We start from the raw sequence: 21,939 nt of genomic DNA on the forward strand, positions 1-21,939 counted from the left end.
GGGTAGGGTCCGCGCTCCGGCCGACTGCGGGCTCAAACGCACCGTACAGAGGTCTGGTGGCCTGGGGTGGAGTTAGTAACCTTCCCCTGGTGCCAAACTTAAAAGGATCGAGCGCAACACGGCTTCGCAAAACTTAATGAAGCAGGGTGAGAAAGATTGCTGGAGACTGCCGTCGGGTGGCTGGTTTACAACTACCTGTACCTTCCTTCACAGAAAGACCTAAATTACCAGATAATTACACTCAGGACACCTGGCAAAAACTTCATGAGGCAGTGGGAGCGATACAGAGTAGTGTTTCTATTAAATACAACCTTGAAGAGCTCTACCAGGTAAGGCACGCAGGGGTTTTTTTTCAGCTTGACAGTCGGAAAATTAACTGCTTTGAGACTTTCACAGAGCTACTCATGTAACATAATTAGTTTTGATTTCTTAAAAACTTGTTATTTTCTGAACTGTTTGCTCCATACTCTGTTTCTGGTACATTTTGCAGTTTTATATATCAGATCCTTGGAGAGCTACCAGGATCAGGTCCCATGAAAAAGCAGTTTATACTGGGAGACACAGAAGGCTCTGCCTGGGCAGGGCTGAGATTTGAGTCTCGATCTCTTCAATACAGTGCCTACCCAAGATGCTGGAAACGGGATGTTGCTCTCACTGGGCTATGGAGATACATATTTTTATGATGATTTCTCTTTTGTATATGCTGCGGTCTCTTGTGAATAGTAATGTTGAAATTTGTTAGATAATAATGACTAGACTTCAACATCAATACCCTTTGGGGAATTAAAAAACAATCTTGATTGAGCAGGCAACAAACTGTCGGTTTACCTGTGTTTCAGAGTACTGTTACATTTGCATAACAATCAGGATCTTAATTTTTTTATTAAAATAGTGAAAAAGTATTTCTGGAACATCTGGACTATGGGAGCAAGGGCTAGGGAGGGTGAAAGAGGGGAAATATGAGCCATTTCTACTTTCTCCATTTCTATATAGTTTAGTTCTATCTTTTAAATGTATGTGCTTTGAGGTGTTTAACTGAAGTAGTAATATTTTACAGTAATCATGTACAAAAAATTACTGATGCGCTAAGTTGAAAGCCAGCAGCCCATATTGGGTCCATGCTCAAGAAAATCAGGATGAATTTGAAAGCTGACTATACTTGTCTCTCTGATTAGTTAGGGTATATAATATATGGGTCTAAAATGGCTGATAATGTAAATGCATATTGACTTGATAGAATTTATTCCTTTTAAATAGATAACGTGACTGTGATACAGTAATTGATTAATACTTGCAGGTTTGCAGACTTTGAATTACATACATTACAGACTTTTAAATTACATTTAAAATCATTTTATGATTTTAAACTCAGCATTTGAAAAATCCTGCTTTTTCATGCCTAGCTAAAAAAAAAATCCCACAGATGAGTGTTACCTAACTTTGTTTTCAGAGGCTCAGAAATGAGATTATAGTAATATGGCTATGAAATCGCCAGGGTACAGACTCGAGTTTTGGCAGAAGAGGAGGAAAGATTTCAGATAAAATATGAAGGGAGAGCTGTACTTCTTGCTCTTTCTGTTTGCCTGCTTATTTGTAAAAACTGCGCAAGGGCAGTTCAATAATCTATAAGGCAGCAGTTCAAATCAGCAAGATTTCTGCACAGTGGGTGGCGGCGGTCAGTGTGCCTGTGCATACATAGGTACTTACTCTCCTGCAGAGGAATAAAAGATGAAATTCAGCATCCGTCGGAAACCTGATCCGTACTTACAGATCGCTTTAACTGTCTGTTGGTGAGCGCCGAATCATCCACAGGGGAAAATTTCTCTGTGTGCATCAGTTCTTACTATCAGGGCTTTTGTTGTTGTTGTTGTTGTTTGAGTCTTCGTCGGACGTTATGGGAGGAAGTGAGAGGCCTGTTAGAGTTCAGTGCGGTGAGCGGGCTGGTGTACCCGTCTGCCTTTGAACTTTCTGATTTATTTAATTTGGCACGGTGGCTGCGGGAAAAACTGAAGAACAATGACAAGGCTTTGTGGGAAGCCCAAAGGATACTACTTTCCAGGCATTAGAGGCAGCATGGGATCAGGCATGAAGGTGCTTGGCAGGGACTTAGTGAGCAATGAGAGGGTGGCAGCCAATTTTTTGCGACTAAAATAGAAATGATGTCTGGGATTGGTGGTAGATTGCACAGATTTTGATAGAAGTAGCTTATACTTGATGGGATAGAGAAAGTGGGGCAGTGCAAAGAATGGCCGAGTGAGGAGTGAGTGATAAAAATAATGGAAAAAGGAAATTCCCTTTGCAGCAAGGTCCTAAATAAACTGAAATGGGGCAGCACTGCCCTTCTGGAGGACACAGAGTAGGACGGCATAGTAGTGAAGGAAAAAAAATGATGAGAGTCCTGACCAGACTTTTATTTGGATGGATGGATAGGAAAGGCTATGTCTTAGGAAACATAACAAACTAGCTGCAAAATGATTATGTGTGAATGCTGTTTGTTGCAGATGTCATTTTACTTACCTGTTTCAAGACCAGATGAAAAACATAACATGGGCACTGTGTGATAGCTTCGTCTGTTTGTTGGCTTTCTTTTATACTGTATCAAAATTGAGGAAGCCATGGTTCATGTGCATTTAAATAAAATGACATCAGGTAGGTTAGCATTACCCCATGGCAAGATCTCTGGGAAGCAGATTCACTTTGTGTTTTGGAAGACAAACTATTCAGGAAGTTAGAACCTATAGAGGAACTAATACAAGAACTAGCAATAATTTGCATGCTAAATGTTAAAACAGAAGACTCTGCTCCAAACAAGCTATTAAAAGGTTGATTTGAAATGGAACTTTTACAAGAGATGTGTAGGTGAAGAGTCTAAAAGTGTTGTCTTTCTCATATCCTTGTAGATGTGGTGATTACTTTAGCTTTTTTCCAGACTAATTGTGTGCCAGATGAATAAAAGTCAAATCACATTTCTTCAGAAAGAGAAGCAGCAAGAAGTCTGAATGGAACAAAAGGTGGAGAAGGAAGAAATGACTGGATTTCATGCCCCCCTCCCTCAAAAAAAGCAGAAAGAGCTAGTGGAGGTGACACTGAGGTGATACAGCTAGAGTTTGAAATACACTTTAAGCCAGCACTGTTGCCCAAAGAAGCAAGCCCTGCTTTCCCCCCTGCCTCTCTCTTGGCCCACGCACCTGCTAGCCCCTGTGGTTGGGTGGTCTTAAACCAAAACTGTGAAGAACAATTACTAATGCTTTGACAAGAAGTTACATGCTGTAAGGCACCATAACATTTCATATTACAAAGAAGTAAGACATACACAAAAAAAGCTAAAATTTGGGGAAAACTGAGTAAAGGCCAAGCACTGGGAAAATACTGAAACTTTGTCCAACTTCACTGATGCTATCTGAAAATTTGCCAACAAAATGTGACACCATAGGTCCTCTGGAGCAAAAGAAAATATTCTTGGGTCTGTTTTAGTTGCCCAGGCGAAATAGTGCTTTAAATCTTGGTCAGTGTTCTCTGCAGTATCACCTCATAGCATAAAGGCAATTGAGGTGAAGTTAAAGGAAGAGACACCGGGATTTTTAGTTCTGAAAATCATGTCCAACTCCTTTGGATAATTTTGTATGAAGAACTGAATGGCCAAAAATACTTACTGTAAACTTTACAGTTCTCACAGAACATTTGGCTGTCTTCATTGTGATTCATTTCAGATGCTATGGTCTATTAATAAAATAATTTATTGAAATACAGCACACAAGTTAAAATAAAGTGTGCCTGGAACAAAGTCTAAATATAGGCAGTGGTATCAAGCAAGGCTACATTTTCTCTTTGGCATTCTCATTGAGTTTCTTGTGAGGAAAAAATGTTAGTATAAGGCAGTGTAATTACTGAATAGCTGAACAGCCATATTCTAGAGATGGCCAGAGCTGTCTCAGCGTAGTCTAGGTCAACTACAGAACAACTTTATTTACATTAATTTACTGACCACAAGAATGTTTGGTTTTGGGCAGAATTGGTCATCTTAGTCAACTATGGATAAATACTCAAGTAAATCCCACGAGGTCCCAATAAATCAATTCAAGTCTTTATTTAAAGGTTAATGTGGGTTTTTTGGGTTTTTTTATTAAATTATTTTTCCCCTTAGCATGAGTGTGTGAAACAGTGAAAATACTGAGAAAGAAAGAAGTTAATACAATGACAGGAAAGCAGCCGTATTCATTTACCATTTAGAGTGGTTGAAATGTCTACCTTAAAGCTATTAAATTAAATTACTTGGTATGATTGTGTTTCCCCACCAAAAAGTACACGTGTGCTTGTGCTGGAGGATGCGCAAAATGGACCTACAGGCAGAGTTCCACTGCTGAGCAGTATTTGGAGTGGGGGCGAATTCTTGTAATGTTTAACAGCACATCAAAATATGACCCAGCTGGTGATGGTGGACCTTGTTTGTACACAAAATCTAGCAGTATGAGAAGGGACTAAAATCAGAAAGGAATCATGAAGTCTTAATTTTTCTACATAGTTTGGATAATTTGATTTTGATGTTTTTGTGCACAGCTTGGATAGATAATGCTGTTTCTTTTTTTTCTCTTTGTTGTTGGCCTTGATTACACAGGCACAAAAATTTGAGGTTTTTTTGTCTCCTTCATAATCTTTTTTTGGTTTTTTAGGCTGTTGAAAACCTCTGTTCTTATAAAGTCTCTGCTACACTGTACAAACAGCTGCGACAAGTCTGTGAAGATCATGTGAAAGCACAAATACTTCAATTTAGAGAATATCCTTTTCTCGTGCACAGAAATGGTTAGAATGGTTAGTTTAAATAATTATTTTTTAAGACAGTTTGTAAAAATTACACCAGTAATTGCCAATGTGTTAAAGAGGTTCTTTGTTGACCACTTACATATCTTCAAATCAGGCATAAGCAACTTTAGTCATCTGGGTGAATAATTTTTGTGTACCAGTAAGTAGCATGCTAATAACAATTTACTTATCATTTTAATAGGAATGCAAATTTTACACCTAATGTAGAAAATTTCAATAGCACTATGAGATTTAACAGCAGGTATGGATTTTTATGGCAGGTGAGTAGTGGTGATGCTTATAGTAGCAATAGTTTAAAAAAATCACCGCAGTAATTGTCAGCGACACTGTCTTCTATAAAATAATTCTTAAACATAAAGTACACCTGTTTGAGCAATTATTATATTATATTATACATTTTTAAATATAATAATTAATAAATAAATACTGGTCAGCAGTGACGTGTCACGGAGGCACTCAGCGAGCTCTTTAGGTGTCCCATGTGTACCTTGGGAGGTTCTGGGAGAGAGCTTTAAGTTCAGGAGGTCACTTGGCTGTCTTGGTATACACAGTAACCTGAAGCTTTATGGTAGATTGCCCCATAGTTTTCTGATTCCCAGGCTTTTCTTCTGGCTGAACTGGTCACAGAAGTGCCTGTAGATCTTCTCTGGACACCTGGGTGCAGCCAGCCCTGGTTTCTCAATCCCACTGTGCTTTGCATGCTGAGACCGTGCTTTTTGTGATAGTTGTCTTTTGTGTAATAGCCATGGGGTTGCGCTTGCTCAGGCTGTAGGATAAATAGCCTATGCCCACCTGGCTCTCCCTGCTTTCCTGGAGAGTGTCTTTGCAAGCAGATGCTGAGGAGTGCTGTACCGAACAGATACTGCAGTACTTTAGGTGCTAGCAGTGTTTCCTAGGTCCCTGTATGTATTTTATTAGCAGAAAATGATAGGTTAAAATAGAAAGAAGCAAGGGGCTGGGGCCCAGAAAGGGCCTTCCTTCCAGGTGGATGCCTTAAACGTGCTTTGGATTGTGACTCAGTTTCTTAGTTCACTGCATTCCCCAGGTAGATGCCTGCACTCATAAAGAAGATAATTTTTTTTTTTTTCCTTCCCTGTTATCTAGCTATGTCCCAGTATGGTTTTGAGTTTGTTTTGGTTTTGGGTTTTTTGAGTCCTAGTTAAGGAGTCTGGCTTCTACATAGTGTATAAGAAACACTGGTACATAAATCAGCGCTGTGAATTCACGTCTTGTATGGCAGCTGATTTTTTAATTACATTTACTTTGGTGCATTTAAAATCACATATAACTAAGAAGCACATTAGTCAGCACAGTAGTCTCATAAACATAACTGATGTCTGAGAACCAAATCTTATAGACTGCTTTAAAGCAGTACAGTTAACCAATTTTTGCATCCCTGACTCTTCAGATGATCTTCCAAAGAAGTGTTTTAAAACCTTGCTTTCCCTGCAGCCCGCCCCCGGCTAGAACTGGTGGTTTGGAGAGTTGAAAATTTTATATTTTACAGGTATACCACTTTATATCCCAAGGACATGAGATCAGATTAATCAGCTTTGGCCAGGGCGAGTTGGAGGTGATACTGTGCAGGAAAGGAAGGTAAAGCCACATTTGGATTTCCTCAGGATACATTGGATACGTTAGAATTCTGAAAGCATGAATAACAATTGGATTTGTTGTTTAATGGAGAAAACTATATAGTTTGCTTAGGGAGACCTGGAGATGTATATGAAAAGAGTGGTATTTGGATTTGTTGAGGATTAATTAGAACAGTAACTGCTTTTGAGAGATTAGGGTCACTCCTGTTGTGCACGGTGTAAACTCATTAAACAAACAAAATAAACCTTTCTATCCACCTCACCTTGGTTGGTGACAGGGTTGTTTTTGGCACTGGTAGGATTTCTTGTTTATCAAAGTTACGCAGTACAGCCGCTAGATGGTATTATTGAAGAGCAGTGAGTGCTATTCCTTGAAAACACAGGGAAGCCTTTTGGAGCACTGCCAGCCCCTCGGCTGGGTAGAAGCTCTGTAATTAACCGTTTATCCCTGGGCAATCCCAGTAACATCAGAATATCCATGGAGCAGCTTTGCTTAATGGCTGGTAAAGATCATCTCCAGGATCTGGCCTCAAAAGATACTGGCAAGCTAGTTTTCCTTAATAGGAGCTGTACAGATTCTCTGGATAGTCTTTTATTTTTAAAGAAGATAAATAAATGCTGGCAAGATCACTGCAGACAAATGGTAAGTTGAATGTTTGTTCAGAATACATATCCTTGACGTGTGAAATCTGGCAAAAAGGAGTTTGTCATGATTTTAACTTCAGACTGCGTTGCACCTCCTCCAAGTTTCAGCATTGCTTTTCTCTTTCCCCTGTGCTAGCTGGGGGTGGTTTTGTTGTTGAAAACTTCTGTTGTGTTGACTCTGACTTTCATAGGTTTCATGTGAAGTTGGAATATCACTCAGAAGTATATTGACACCTGTTTTCTACAGGTGGAAAGCAAAACTAACCAGGCTATGCTCAAATTGTTTGTTGTTTGTAATTTTAAGTAACTGGAGAATCCACAATCTTTGCTTTTAGATAGCTCCAAGAGCTAGGTTAATTTGTGACTTTTGTTGTTGTTGTTTTTTTGCAAAGCAGAGATGATTATCCCGACTATAGGGCTAAGAAACAGGAAGACAAAGAACTGAAAGTCTCTCTTTCTGCCCTTCCTGTCTCCTACCTCCATGATGAATTATGTTACGGAAAAAACCCTATCTCAAAGACACTCTGTGTAAATTGTCCCTTTAAGAATCACTGAGGTTGGAAAAGACCTTCAAGATCATCAAGCCCAACCATTAACCCAACACCACCATGCCCACTATTATAATGCATCATTATAATTCTAAACCAGCATTTTACAATGAGTTTTCATTGCATTGGCACTTAGCTTTGGCTACAGATGCCCAAAGTGGTCGAATTTCTATTTTCAGTCTTCGAATTCACCCCTCTCCCCTCCCTTGTGGGGGATGGGCAGAAGTATGTGATTTTTATCTGAAATAAAATTGGAAAGCGTTATGGTAACTATTCAAAACAATTCAACAGTCTGAAGAAAATAGAGTTGAATTTTATTGCCTTGAAAATGTAATTAAACTGGACCTGTGTTTTTATAAAAAGGCTTTTACTATGGACGCTGTTCACTTCAATTACTTTGGAGTTCTCCCACCACCCCAAGCAACAACCTGTGGCAAGTGGCTTTATTGCCCATGTACTGAGTTAGCACTTGTGGTATTTAAGAAAAAAAATCAGCCTTGCTGATGTTTTATTTTAATATGCTTGGCCAGGAACTATGTCAGCTTGAGAATTGCTTCAGAAGCAATGAAATCTTTTAGGGGAGGAGTAGGTGGACAGCTGGGGATAGAAATCTCTGTAGCTGGCCTGGGACTGAGTTACTGACATTCTGAGTTACGCTAATCCTAAACTGAATGCTGGGCAGCTTTTTTATGAGCAAAGTTAAAAATGGATTTTGAATATGAAAGAGTAATAAGCTAAAAACCCCACCTCCTTTTCCCACTTTTTAAATTAAAAAAATATGTATTTTTATACCTTTCTTCTCCTGTTAGAATTAATGTATCTCTCTTTTTCTCAAGAATTTTGGCAGCTAACTTCTATTATGAAAAGATTTGTTGCACAGCTTATTACTGTCTCTGCTTAAAGCTTTTTTTTTTAAAAAAGCAAAAACCATGGCAGCGTGCTATTTCAGGGTGTTCACTGAATGTCTTGGTGGTACTGCTTGAATAGCTTATGTATCTCAGTAGCAGTAAAACTCCTAACAGCCTAATAAAATTATTTAGTTAATGGTTATGAATTTGAAAACTGTCTCAGTTGTACTCGGCAATACCTCTTAGTAATAGTATTAAGGTCAGTAAATTACATACCATTACATTACATACTTGCTGTACAAGTCACCGCAAAAGTTGAAAATACATACATCAGTAATTAAGGTGCGTGTCTATCTGATGTAGTTTTTCAGAAGTTGCTTTATAATTGAAAATACCACATGGTGGTGAAGAGAAAAACTTTTTCTTTATATATTTTCAGATCATGATCAGAAGCATTTTCTTATTTTTGGATCGTACATATGTACTTCAGAATTCAATGCTTCCTTCTATATGGTAGGTATCCATGTAAGTATTCCTTGAATCTTTAGAGTTTGAACATGCTATTACATTTGCAAAGGTTGAAAATAAATTTTTCACATTGTATTTGATCTGTGTAATAGGTCTCTCAAATTTTGTGTTAATTTATGGAAATACATGTGTTGGCGTATGCATGTGGTGTCTCCCTCCTTCCCCAGGAATATTAATTGTAAAGTAAGCGTAAAAGAAGAAAAAGGTCTGTGAACATACGCTTTAAAGTCAAGGCATATGTATAGCTGTAGTTGTCACAGCCTGGGTGAGGCTGGCTATGTGGGGAACCTCCTTGGGCTGCTACTTCTGCACCTTATTGCAGGCCCAGCACCCTTCAGATGTTCATGGTTTTGACTAAATTCAACACTCAACTTCTTCCTCTTTTTTTTTTTTAAGTAAGTCAGATACACTGACAAGGTGCAGATCATGTTCCAGCACTTAGCCTCTTGAGAGTCGAGACCTGTGGCTCAAAGCGTTGAGATGCTGCTGCTGTGCTTTCAGCACACCATGGGCTCATCTTTGGGCATTCTGTTTTTACGCATCCCTCCTGAGGGGCATTTTGTATCATTGCCCAAGCAAACCAACTCCATCTATAAAGCAAAAAAATATGTAGATGAAATACTAAAGTAAGAGTGCACTTTTTCCCTGCCTGGCTGGCTTCTGCACTCTCGGCAGTTCCTCAGGCTGTCTGAGGAACCCAGCATTCTTCTCTCACCCCTCGTTTGTCCTGTGGACGTCTGTCTTTCTGACCTCTGCAGGAGTTTTCCTCCTCTTTTGTGTCAGGCTCCCTTTTACTAAACATTGTTGAAGAGGTCTCTTCATACTTTGTGTCTTTTTTCCCTCATACTGGGAAAATTCCCTTTATTGAAATCCTGATGCATGTGAAGAAATTGAAGGTAACAAGTTTTATGTGAGATTCCTCTGTTTTCCTTGGCCAAGACAATGTTTAATAATTGGCTGCTTCATGGCATACAGGCACCATTCCTCATCCTCTTAGAATGAAACAAGAATCTGATAAAGGTGATCGTAAGGTCCTAAACATACAGAGAATTCATGCTTTTGAACAAAACTTATAAATTACATATAGATTGACTGATCCAGGGAATCTTATGTTAAGGTATATGTTCAGATTTTTTATTATATTTATAATAGTAATTTTCTTAATAAACAGAGAATGTTATAGTCTATTTTGTGAAATACGGACAGGCTGGTCACAGTTCTCAGCTGAAGTGTATGCATCTCCTAGCATGTGGCCATCATTTTTATGATAACTGTTGTTACAGTTTTCTTCACGGACATTGTCAAAAAGAATGTACACACCATTAATATATTCTCTTTCTGTATAATATATACACTATATATATTTAATATGTATTTATTTTTCTCTGACTGAGATACAGATTTTTGAAAAGAATCAACAGTGTGATACTGTGATTTATTAATTTTCAATATTCACACAGGGATATGGGGCTAGAGTTATTTAGAAATCACGTCATTAGTGACAAGCAAGTTCAAAACAAGACTATTGATGGAATCCTCCTGCTGATTGAACGAGAACGAAATGGTGAAGCTGTGGACAGAAGTTTGCTGCGGAGTTTGTTGAGCATGCTCTCTGATCTGCAGGTGAGCAACAGCAAATTTTACTAATAACGCCTATGTTTAGAAGCAGAGTTTGGACCTTTCTAATTTGTGTCTTGTACAGAAATAATTTTATTCTTCTAGTAAATGTGGTTCCAAATCTAGCTATTAGATTGATAAGGTTGCCTTTTCTTTACCCAATGTGCAATCTTTTACTTTCTGTTTTTAACTCTGCCTGTTTTCTTTAACAGAGGTAGTGGCCTGCAGACTCTTAAATAATAGATTTGCAAGTTTTTTAATTATGTGCAATATTTTGTCTGTCTTAATCGCTCATTTTCTAATCCTAGTGCCTATTAAATGTAGGAACAAAAAAAGACCACATCTGCCACTGTAAAAAAGTGTCACATTTTGGAGTCCAGATCCTGGCTCAGTATCACAAAAACATCAGTGTATTGGCAACTTCTTAGCGGAGATGCCAAGGATAGAATGGGATGCAAAGTTAAGGCCAAGGTTTTCAAATAGATAAGGTAAATCTGAAGTTTACTGGAACTTAGCATAGATACTAAGTAACTAAATAGACTAAAAAATGCTATGCCTTCTGACTTTGGCGTAGGTTGTCCTCTAGTTGACATTGCGGTCTTGTGTGATGTGCAATAAAACTTAGGAGCTTGTCTTTCATTCTTAAAAACTGTTAAGGTTGCTGCGTTCCCAAGTGGTGTACAGTGTTACGAAACTGTCTGAAGGTTTAAAAAAAGAGTTTGAGGAGGAAGACTGCATAAAACAGTCCTTTTCGGTCAGGCACCTGCTCTTCTGCCTTTCAAGTTAACCCTCCTGACTTGCATCTGTAACTTTCTCTAGTGTACCAGAAAAAATTCTGTTCAAGAGGGAAGGCAAACTTCTGTCAATGATTTTTCAGATCACATAACCTGGAGGTGCGGATCTGATTTGTGTGCTTTTTCCCACTTTTTTTCCCATTGTTGTTTGCTGGGTTTCTCTAACTGCATCAGCTTTTTCTAGGTGTTGACTTTTTAACGTTTATTTTAGCAAAGTACTCCGCTAACTAAAGATAAACATTCCCCTTTATTGGATCCTTCTTACAGAATTGGATGTAAGTCTGCCTTCTCCTTCATTGGCTCAAAAGTGTAGTTTTCTTTTTTCACTAGGGAAACTAACCTACTCTAATCTGCTCTTCTATAGCATCTGTCACTTCATTCAGATAGAGATGTGCTCATAATCCTGTAATTATACACCAGGATCTCTACTTCTGCCTCTTTCAACAGAAGTTAGCTTCAGGAGGAAGATTAATTAATTGAGCAAATCTTATATTTCATTTGAAAATGATTAATCTTCTACTCATTCCTGATTTTTAGGCTATTATGCAATTGAGGCTCAGCTGCTGAAAGTTGATTCCTGCTTGCATAAATCCTATTTTATAGCTGTTTCCTATTGTAGTGCTTTACACGTTTTATGCAGAAGGTAGTTCCATATACAGTTATGTTACTGTTTTTCCAGTTATCCTGAAGGAAGGCAAGTTAAGAAATGAAATCTAGTATTTCTTTCTGTTGAACGTGGAGCTAGTGTAAAGAGAAGACGGAAGCAAATGTGTTGATGTCTACTTGTGATGCTGAATTAGTGAACTATTATGCTTTGAATGCTTGTCAAGCCAGAGGTTTCATATTTAAGTTTGCATTAAAAAAAAAATCAAGCTTTTAAAAGTCTTTAAGAGAAAAAAATGGTCAGAATGTAATGAGTTTTACAGCTTTGCTATATGTTTTGGAAGAAATGTTTTCTTCTTCCACCACACTCAAGGAATCTCTTCTTTTTTCTTTTCACTAACTGTCTCTCTGTTTACACATTATTCCCTAGCTACCTTCTTCAAACTGATTTAACTGTTTTATATAGTTGTTCTGACTTATCTCCTTTCTATACTAAACTGTTAATCATTACGCAGAAATTTTTTGATGTCTGTGATTGTTGTTGGTGCCCTTTTTTACACACCTTATTCCTTCCCTGGAGAAAGAGAGTTCACCTTATTTGGTATAATTAATTTTTTCCTGGGCCACTGAGATAAACCTGGCAGATAGGAAGATGAGTTACTGAGCATGTTATTATTTTACTGATGGGAATTGCCTGTTTTGTGCCAATGTTTCACGAGTCGCAAGATTTTTGTGTCTTTTTTTGCCACAGAAACATTAGTGGGAGTCTTGAGCTCAGGTGGGTTGGATGTCATTGCTGTGATGTGATGTTGGGTACTGGTGTTGGACTGGGTGCCCTAAACAGAAGCCAGTCAATTTAGACAATTTGAGTACTGATGACTGAAATGTGCTATAGCTGCACCAGGAAGTCAGATTTGATCTCAGTCTTTCTAAAACCAGTGGGCAGAGAAATTCTGTGTTAATGTAATGTTTTTCTGACACTTTTATAACTCTGTGAGTTCTTGAGATTTTACTTTCCCTCTATGCCTGACAACCAAAATATGCTACCTTTACTGACAGCTTAATGTAAGTAACTACATTAATTTCTTGAGCAGGTTTACAAGGAATCATTTGAACAGAGGTTTCTGGAAGAGACAAATTGCTTGTATGCTGCAGAAGGCCAAAGATTAATGCAAGAAAGAGAGGTAGGTGCATGCTGTAGATGATTGGTTTTATGTTATTCTTATCTGCTATGGGCTTACATGAGAACTTCTGGTAGTGCCGTGGTGTATTAATGTTCAATGAAATTCACTGGTACCCAGGCACACATGTACACATTCACCTGTTTTGATGTGGACCACAGTATTGTATCAAAGGGAAGAGCAGACTCCAGATTGCCTTGGTGCTTGAAATTAATTAAGGGTGGAGAAACTCAGTGACATTTTGTGTAGCTGACGTCACACTACCAGAAGGTCATTTCCGCATAAAGCTTAAAGGTGTGCCATCAATACTACTTTTGCCCAAGAGCTGTAAAATATCCACTGGCATCATTTTACTATGTGGTTAATACCTAAGTAAACAGTTCACTTTTTTTACTGTTCTGTTGCATTTATCTTGCTGTTTTGTTTCTTTTCCTTATTAGTTAAATAGACTTAATACATTTTTGTTTTCTATCCTCTTTGAGATAAAATTATGCTCTGCAGTGGGCAGCCTGCAAATGGGGTTATCTCTGAAAATGTGTATCAAAAAGCGTGTTTCTTGGTGGTCTAAAATACAGAAGACTATTAACTCCATTTTAACACCGAGTCACTACAGACATTTTGAGGACACCTGTTTACGTTGCACTGAGGTGAATCCTTGTGTCTAATCCTGCTCCGTTCACCTCATTCCCTGGCATTCCGCTGGGACCAGAGGTGACATGCTTCGACAGAGGTTTTGAAACGGAGAGTCTTGCTGCCTTTATACGCCTAGTAGAAAGCTGTGGAAAAACACAAAAGGAGTAAGGCCCTAACTTACACAGTGTATATATGTACATGTTTATGCATATGCCCATAATGCATATATGTTACGCATGTACTTGCATATGTACATGCATGTGTATGTTAGTGCATACATGTACGTATATGCACGTATGCATAACTGTTTTGATCATTTGAAGCCTGGGTTTCATACCTGTGTCATAACATGTGATAAATGTGCCAATTCGCCATAGGGACAGATACTCCACTGGAGAAACAACCACTGAAATAATAGAACTATATGGTTCACACCAACTGAAAATGTGCTCCATGATATTTTAAGGGCTAGCCTAACACAGTATGGTTTTGAGGAAAAAATTAACTTCCTCTGAAAAATTTTCAGATTTATCTTTTTCTGTTCCTTTTGGTCAGGTGTGGTTATAATACTTTTAATATGAAGTAACATTGTTTAATAAAAATATAGATTATGTAGTGTGTAACAACATTCTGGTGGAGTAGTCTTTTCCAATTTGTAATCTCTTTAAATTTGTAATTTAAAATAATTGTAATGGAACCAGATTATCTGCCTTTCATACTTTTTAAGTGGAACTTGGCATTCTCTTGTCTCACTAGGTCCCAGAATATCTTCACCATGTTAATAAACGTTTGGAAGAAGAAGGAGACAGAGTAATAACATATTTAGACCATAGCACACAGTGAGTACAAATTTTGTCACTCTTAGCATAAGTCAAGCATCTATCATAAACCAGTGTGTTTATCTGTGGTTGTAGAGACACAGAGATTATTTCTATATTATCTTACAGATAAATATCGTGTTGACAGCTCTTGTGATACAGCATGGGCTTTTTAAGACTTAATTTTTCTCAAAAGTGATTTCTTTAAAATTAGAATATACTCTGAGTAAGAGGGGAGAAATTTGTCCAGAAAGATGTATTGGTATAAACTGAAGTTAACAAAACATTATACAATAACTCAAATTTGCATTATCAAAGTTGTAGCTGATTTGAACTATTTATGTGCTCATAATAAAATTAACTACAAATCACTTAAGGAAAAAAAAGATTCATTAGGCCAAAAAAAGGAAAAAAAAAATGTTAAATTATGGCAAGGATACAGGCCACAAACATCATTCATGAGCAGTCCAGGATGTGAATTGATAGTACATCAGCTTTGGTGCAGCTGGTGCCAGTGTATTGTGCAAGGTAGCCTGTCCTTTTTTCACTCTGATGTTCAGTAATAGTGTGTGTTTTACTTGGGTAAGAATGTGCATTCAGGAAGTACTGCAGGGTCAGTGACATGCAATAAGTACACATATAATTTGTCCTGCAGTCAGCTGTTGCATTTTTCTTTTTTTTAATAAAGAACATAACATTTTATTTTTTTTTTAATTTTCTAGATTATGTATTGGCATTTCATTGTGTGTTTAAAGGACAACTCTGAACAAAAATTATCTTTTAAACTTACTATTTTCTTCAGCCATGTTTTATACATACATACATATACATGCTTGTGTGTGCCTTGCGTGCTGTGGTACATACTTGAACTTGAATTTCTTTTCTGTAAATGCTGATTCAGGGTGACTATCTTTTTCAGGGAAAATCGGTCACATTAAAATATATGGAACTATTTCGATGTATAAAGTTAAAGCATATAAATATATTCATTTACTAGTTAAGTGAAAAAATAGGTTGATATCATTATATTTTTAGTGTATCTAGATGTACATCAAGTCCTTGCTTTGAATCTAGTCCTTAGTTAAAAGCTTAGAAACCTACTTTTAGAAGGCTTTGCACTGATTTCCTTTCGTTGCATTAAGAAACAGAGGCTCTTAAAATTGGTGCCCTTGAGTTGTCCTCAGGTCATACTGTCTCTCTAGGTGTGCATGAAAAGAGCAGAAAGGATGTTAAATTTAGTTACTAGATTTGATCTTGAGATGGAAAAGATCCTTCCAGTACAAAATCATTGTGGGAAACACCATTCAAAATATTTCAAACTGAATTTATGCAACACATGGGGAGTGTGTGGTTGCAGCCCATAGAGTGATTTTCTCAGCCTATTGGTCCATGCCTCTTTGTGGACAGCTGACCAGAATAAGCATGTTTCCTGGTTGGTCAGTAGATGACTGAGGTAGATGACTTTGAGGCCATACAGAAGGTACCTTCAGGCTTATTCATCAGCTAGCAGTCAAGATAAATACTCATTCTGTCTGTCTGCTGGTGAGGCAATGGTGCTTTGCTTCTCAGTCTCAAGCAGACCAATTATCCTTACTTCCCCTCTAGTCAGAATAGGTCTTCTGGGGCAAAGGATGGTATTTTTTACCACTGTAACTCCTTCTACTGTTGGAGGCAGTCAAAAGCTGTAGATAGCAGTAGTTGGAAGTTTCAGGGAATAGGGAAGGGACCATAAAAATGGTCTGTCTAATTGATACTTCGTGTTTGCTTATGACCACTGAAGGGAAAGAATAGAGTAAGTATATGTGATGCCCTGATACTGTGCCTAGTATCTGCCTGTTTTCAGCACAGGGTATTTTCTGAACCTGATGTGGTTTGTCTGTTTGGCATTATTCAATGGATCTCTTTCAAATACTTGCACTGTCTCACTGGGATTCACATCAGCTTTTCCATCTGTGCCATCCTTTGGCTAAGCGTTCCACCAGTGCACTAGCCACCACATGATAAGTCACCTCCTTTTGTTTAACTCTGGTTCCCAGCACCATCACTGATGACTCCAGCTCTTGCATTGGAAGAGAGAGTGATCAGTCAGTTCCACCTTTTCCCTGCCTGTCAATGCACTGTGTCCTTGCTAAATCATCTCTTTCCCGGAAAGAAGAGCCCTAACACATGCAGTTGTTTTTCTTGTAGCTGCTGCTGCGTATTTTGATCATCCCTCTTCCCTTCTCTGAACCTTTCCAAATTCTAATTTAGTCTTTTGAGATGAAAGGACTAAAACTATATATTGTATGGAAGGTCAGGCAAATCACTGGTGGGGTGTTTCGGGAAGGATGGTGTTTTAGCAGAGGCAGGGACATAAAGTGGATGCTGCTACATAAATGGCTTCCATCAATCTGAGTCGAGCACCTCTCTTCCAGAAAACCTAAATTAAGGGTCTGAGAACAAGTTTTATAAAATTTAATGCAGAAGGAAGTGGTTGGTCTTTTGTTGTCATATGGTAAACAATGGAAAGAGTTTAAATGTTGGAATTAGTTCTCCCTTTGCACTTCAAGTTTCTTTCTTCTTCTAGGCTATATAGAGATGGAAAGGAAAACTTTCCATTATTTTTCAATCCTGTCTAAAGTGAATGTATCAAACAAATTTTTCAGTAATAGTAAAAAGTAGGAGAAATTCGAGGACAAATGTAAAATGTTTTGCAAACTTGAGTTTTGTGGTTCTAGCTCAATTTATGCTTATGTAGGTGCATAATACATAAGGATGAAAAGTTTTGAGTTTTGAACATCACCAGCATGTATTATGTTGTTTTGGAGTTCAAACCCTTGAAGGATTGTGTTTTGTGTGTTGGTTTGTTTGTTTCCAAGAAAATGTCAATTTTTTTCTTTTCCAAAACTTTTTTGTACTGATTTTTGGTATCTAAGCGTCCCTCTTCTACTGTGTAAGAACCCGCTTTTAATATTCAAAACTGAATTTCTTTCTTAATTACATACATGGTTTATTGTTGTCTTTCTTGACTTGTATCACATGTGACATTTTTTCTTAATTTGTGGCCTCTGTTTTAAGTAGAAAATTGTTGATTTTTTTTTTATGATAAGGTAAGTTATTCACAAATACACTGTGACAAGAGGCTACTAGTACTTCTAATACACTTTTCTTGCCTTATTTAGGAAACCACTGATTGCTTGTGTGGAGAAACAGCTACTAGGAGAACACCTATCAGCTATTTTGCAAAAAGGTATTTTTTTAAAATTAATGTAATCTCCAATAAGAATCAGATTCTCGTACTGTGCAATAACTATAGATTCCACAGATTTTATTTAAGGATGTATATTAGCCATGGAAAAAACTGCCACAAATTCAGAAAGCCAACCCTGTAATACTGTTATACCCATTGTGACAAGTATATGGGGAATGTGTACGGGGAAGCAAATACTAAAATATAATTCCTTTGACTTGCAGCACTGGACTTGGGAATTAAACCTTTGGAACTGCTGATTATTTAGAATTATGTAAACGTCCAGATTGGAACTGCAGTTACTGTCATAGCTTCTTTTATGTGATAATCACACAGCTCAAGTGCAATAGCTTCACATATTCTTGTGACTGTGTAGTTTGAGAATCATGAGTTATTGGAACGGACAACATTCCGAGGCAATGCACTTTCATGTGCTTTTGCCTGTATTTTATCATTTGTCTGGCAATTTCAGATATGAGATGCTGTCTTCTTACAAAGTCCTTATTAAGACTTTAGTGTCTTTAAGTCACCATTTCTTTATTCCCCTTAACTTTGAATTCTTCTCTTTTTCACTGAATTTCTGGGTTTGGTCAATATTCCCTGATGTCTTAATACTTTAAATGATCCTTTCCTTCTCTTGCAGTAGCCATATTTTAGGTTTTGGATCTTCTAGCAAATTGTTCTTACATCTTTGTTTCCTTTACTGCTGCGAAACAGATGTCTGTAGTAGTTTGGTATCTTTGAGCTCTATCACATCCATGTTTGTTAATACTTTTGGGTTGTTATGCATACCCCTTTCACTTCTTTCTTCTCACCCTTTAAAGATAGACATGCTCACAGTTTTCTCTGAACTATTCTGGAAATAGGTTATTTCACTGTTTTCAATACATTTATAAAAATAAGCGTGGTCACTCCATCTTAGCTATTAAGCTTATCATAAACAGAAAGTAACAATAATTAATTTTTTCTAGATAAATGTCAGTTTTGCTTACTTTTTAATTCAAGTATTATTTTTAAGTAACTCTTCCAGTGACACATTTATTTATAATGTGATGTAGTCAGTTTGATACAGGGGGGAAAAAAAACATTACAAATGCAGGGTATGTATAAGATACTTTTTTTCCTTGTATTATTACAACTGCCATTGGCTAGGTATTGGTGAGGTTTTTTTTATTGTGAATATAATAAAATTTTCCAAGGCTGTGTCAGTGTTCTATGGAAGTTGTGTGAAGCTCTGTGTCAGAGGACTTTCCTGTATGTCTTTTTCAGTTGTCAAGTATGTGACAAAATATTTAGTTGAATCGTACAGTTTGTATGCCAGAGGAAGAAGGAAGGTTAAATTTTATCATCAATTTTATGATAATGCAGTTAATGTATTAGTGTCTTTAAATTAATAGGAAGTGATGCTTGGACATGGTGGAATGGGTGTTTCTTAATTTCCTGTTCAATGCCAAAAGAACGTCAGTCACATGCATTCAAGCCTTTGTAATCTGTCTTCCTGTATACTTTCAAAGTATGCCCATTCCTTTGGTATCTCAATGTGAGCAAAAATTTACCTGACATCATTCTTGAACATTGGTTGCCTTTCTGAACATGTAAGTTATAACATACAGTGAAAGTATTTTTAAGATGAAGAATATAGTAGAAAATGGGATAATTTCGTAGTGATTGAAAATCCTTTGTAATCAAATACCATTTTAAAATTGGAGTTAATTAAGTACATTTTGTCAAGTTGGACAGTTGTACAATGTCAACTACACTGATGATGTGAATTGCCAACCTGTGTAAAATCAAGCTTTCTGGATTTTAAAAAAATGCCATAAATCTGTGATGCTACCCTCCCTTATTACTAAAGCGTCTGTCACCAACACCAGACAATGTATCTCTGATTACACTGGGACTACATCATACTCTCAAATGTGAAAATGTGTATGTAGTTGTTATGTTTCATGTTGTGCCCTGAGCTTTGCTTCTCCATTCATTACTCCAAGTCCTAGTCTCATGTAGGGTGAATTGATAAAGGCAAAAGTCACTTGGAAGGAATTTGCAGTCTTGTGTTATTCCATCAGTATGAGTGTAGACGATTCATAGCACATTTTTAATCTAAAAACATGGCTCACCATGCTCCACAGAAAAAATCTTGCGAAGTATTTATCTTTACATTTGGAGCAGTTTACTTAGCTTACTGTTTTCTGACATTCTGTAGAGATTCTTTGAGATCTCCTGATAAAACGGTACTCTTCAAATCAAGCACTGTTCATAAACATTCTGCAAAAGGCTTGCAGTCAACACCTTGTTGGGAAAGTACTTCATTTGAAATAGTCTTAAAATACTACACCATCAATCATTTCAGCCAGTTTAAACAAGTCGGCGTGTAAACCCTGAGTGTATCACTTGCTTTCAGAAATTTAGTCTTAAAAAGTTCATACTTTTTAAGCACACTGGAGGGTCTTGTCTTTTGATGTATTTCATAGAGATTTTTCTAATATATTTCTAGTTGTATGTATTCAACTGTATTAAAATTTTCTCTTTCTTCTAATTTTATTTTTTTAGGACTTGATAACCTGCTTGATGAAAATAGAATATCAGATTTGACCCAAACATACCAGCTGTTCAGCCGGGTAAAAGGTGGGCAGCAGATCCTTTTGCAACATTGGAGTGAATACATCAAGGTATTTCAAAGATCTCTTACTGATGTCAGAATTTGTGCTGTTACATATTTCTTCTATCAAAACCAAGAATAACATGTAGGTGCATGCATCGAAATTCTGTTTTAAACAAATGTGGGGAGGGATGTTAATGCTTCCCCCACCCCAGACAATAACAGTCATATGATGAGAAACATCGACACCTAAGTTTTGGTTTTAAATTTCTACTTGGAAATTGCTTTCCTTACAGGTTTGAATGTTCTAGAAGAAGTTACTTTGGTTTGCTTTGCTTTTAAATAGAGCTGCACATGTGTTCAGAGTATGCTGGATTGTACTATGTGTTGTGTTTTGCTACAAATACACTCAACTGTTTACATATCTGGAAAATCAGTGGAACATCAGAATGTAGCTGTTCTACTGCAGGTTAGCAGAGCTAGATGTAGCCAGCCTATAGCAATGCTGATAAATGTTTAACCTATTTTGAATGGAGTACTCCTCTCGAAAATAATCCATCGTCAAAAGTCATATTTAGATGCTTCAGGTTTGTTTTGCGTGTGCTGCCCCAGAGAACTTGCACTCTAGTGCTCTTGCAAGATCAAAGCAGGAAAACTTCACAGAAGGTATTTCTCTCTGGAGTTGATAATGCCTGATGTGGTGGTTCTCTCCTGAATTGCCCATGTGTTCATCAGCCTTCAGGACTAAGTGGACAACATCAGTTCATTTCAGAGGTGCCTTTCCTGCACACCCATGTCTGGAGTTCTGCATGATGCACCAGTGTGCAGCCCACAGAAGTGGGACATAGTCTCCCCTCCGCCCCCAGAATCGAGGTGGAGTTTGTTCCACAAGGTGTCATCCATTCTCCAGTCATCCAGTGTGCAGTCCATGGATCCATGGGCAGCTGGGCCATTGTACACCTTGCCATGGGCTGAGAAGGAATAATCTTTCTTCTTCCTTGCTCCCAGATCACGCTGCTTACTTAACCGTTGTGCTGCCTGCCACTCCATAGACTCTTTTGTGATCTTGTTTTAACACGGTACCTGAGCAAGGTCAGTTTTATGCCAGGTTTAGTAGCTAAAGAGGCTCACAGAAAGTCCTGGTGCTGGCCTAAGGAAAGAAGCAAGAGTTCGAGACAGGTAGGATAATAAGAGAAAGAGGACCAAAACCTCTCCTTTCACAGTAGCAAGTTGTTGAGTTGGCTTATCATACCTTATGTCTCACAGAATCAGACCTTTATGGCTTTGTTTTTAAGAATCTTTTTTACAGACTCAACAAGCCAGAAAGCATTTTCTATAGTGTCAGTAAATGTCCTCCTTTCAAACATTCTGTATGACAGAATGCATTAAAGTGAGGCTTCAAGAACTTAACTTTTACCTTGTGAGCCAGTGTAAGAAAAAGCACAGAGAGCATGCCAAATTACTGGGGTGAAAGTCT

The 21,939-nt window shown here is 37.6% G+C and overlaps 1 protein-coding gene across 1 annotated transcript in view; it reads left to right on the forward strand.

Annotated features, from left to right (window-relative positions):
* Positions 1-21,939, forward strand: part of CUL4A (cullin 4A) — a gene marked incomplete at its 5' end in the record, with an annotated part of 36,541 nt that overhangs the window by 223 nt on the left and 14,379 nt on the right. The window contains 9 exon segments of the mRNA XM_010294419.1: positions 146-329; positions 4,671-4,774; positions 6,990-7,059; positions 8,897-8,970; positions 10,446-10,608; positions 13,094-13,183; positions 14,570-14,652; positions 17,793-17,860; positions 20,414-20,532. Coding sequence (XP_010292721.1) covers positions 146-329; positions 4,671-4,774; positions 6,990-7,059; positions 8,897-8,970; positions 10,446-10,608; positions 13,094-13,183; positions 14,570-14,652; positions 17,793-17,860; positions 20,414-20,532 — 955 coding nt within the window.

Source organism: Phaethon lepturus, unplaced genomic scaffold, assembly GCF_000687285.1.
Source record: "Phaethon lepturus isolate BGI_N335 unplaced genomic scaffold, ASM68728v1 scaffold45030, whole genome shotgun sequence".
NCBI classification, from domain to species: Eukaryota; Metazoa; Chordata; class Aves; order Phaethontiformes; family Phaethontidae; genus Phaethon; species Phaethon lepturus.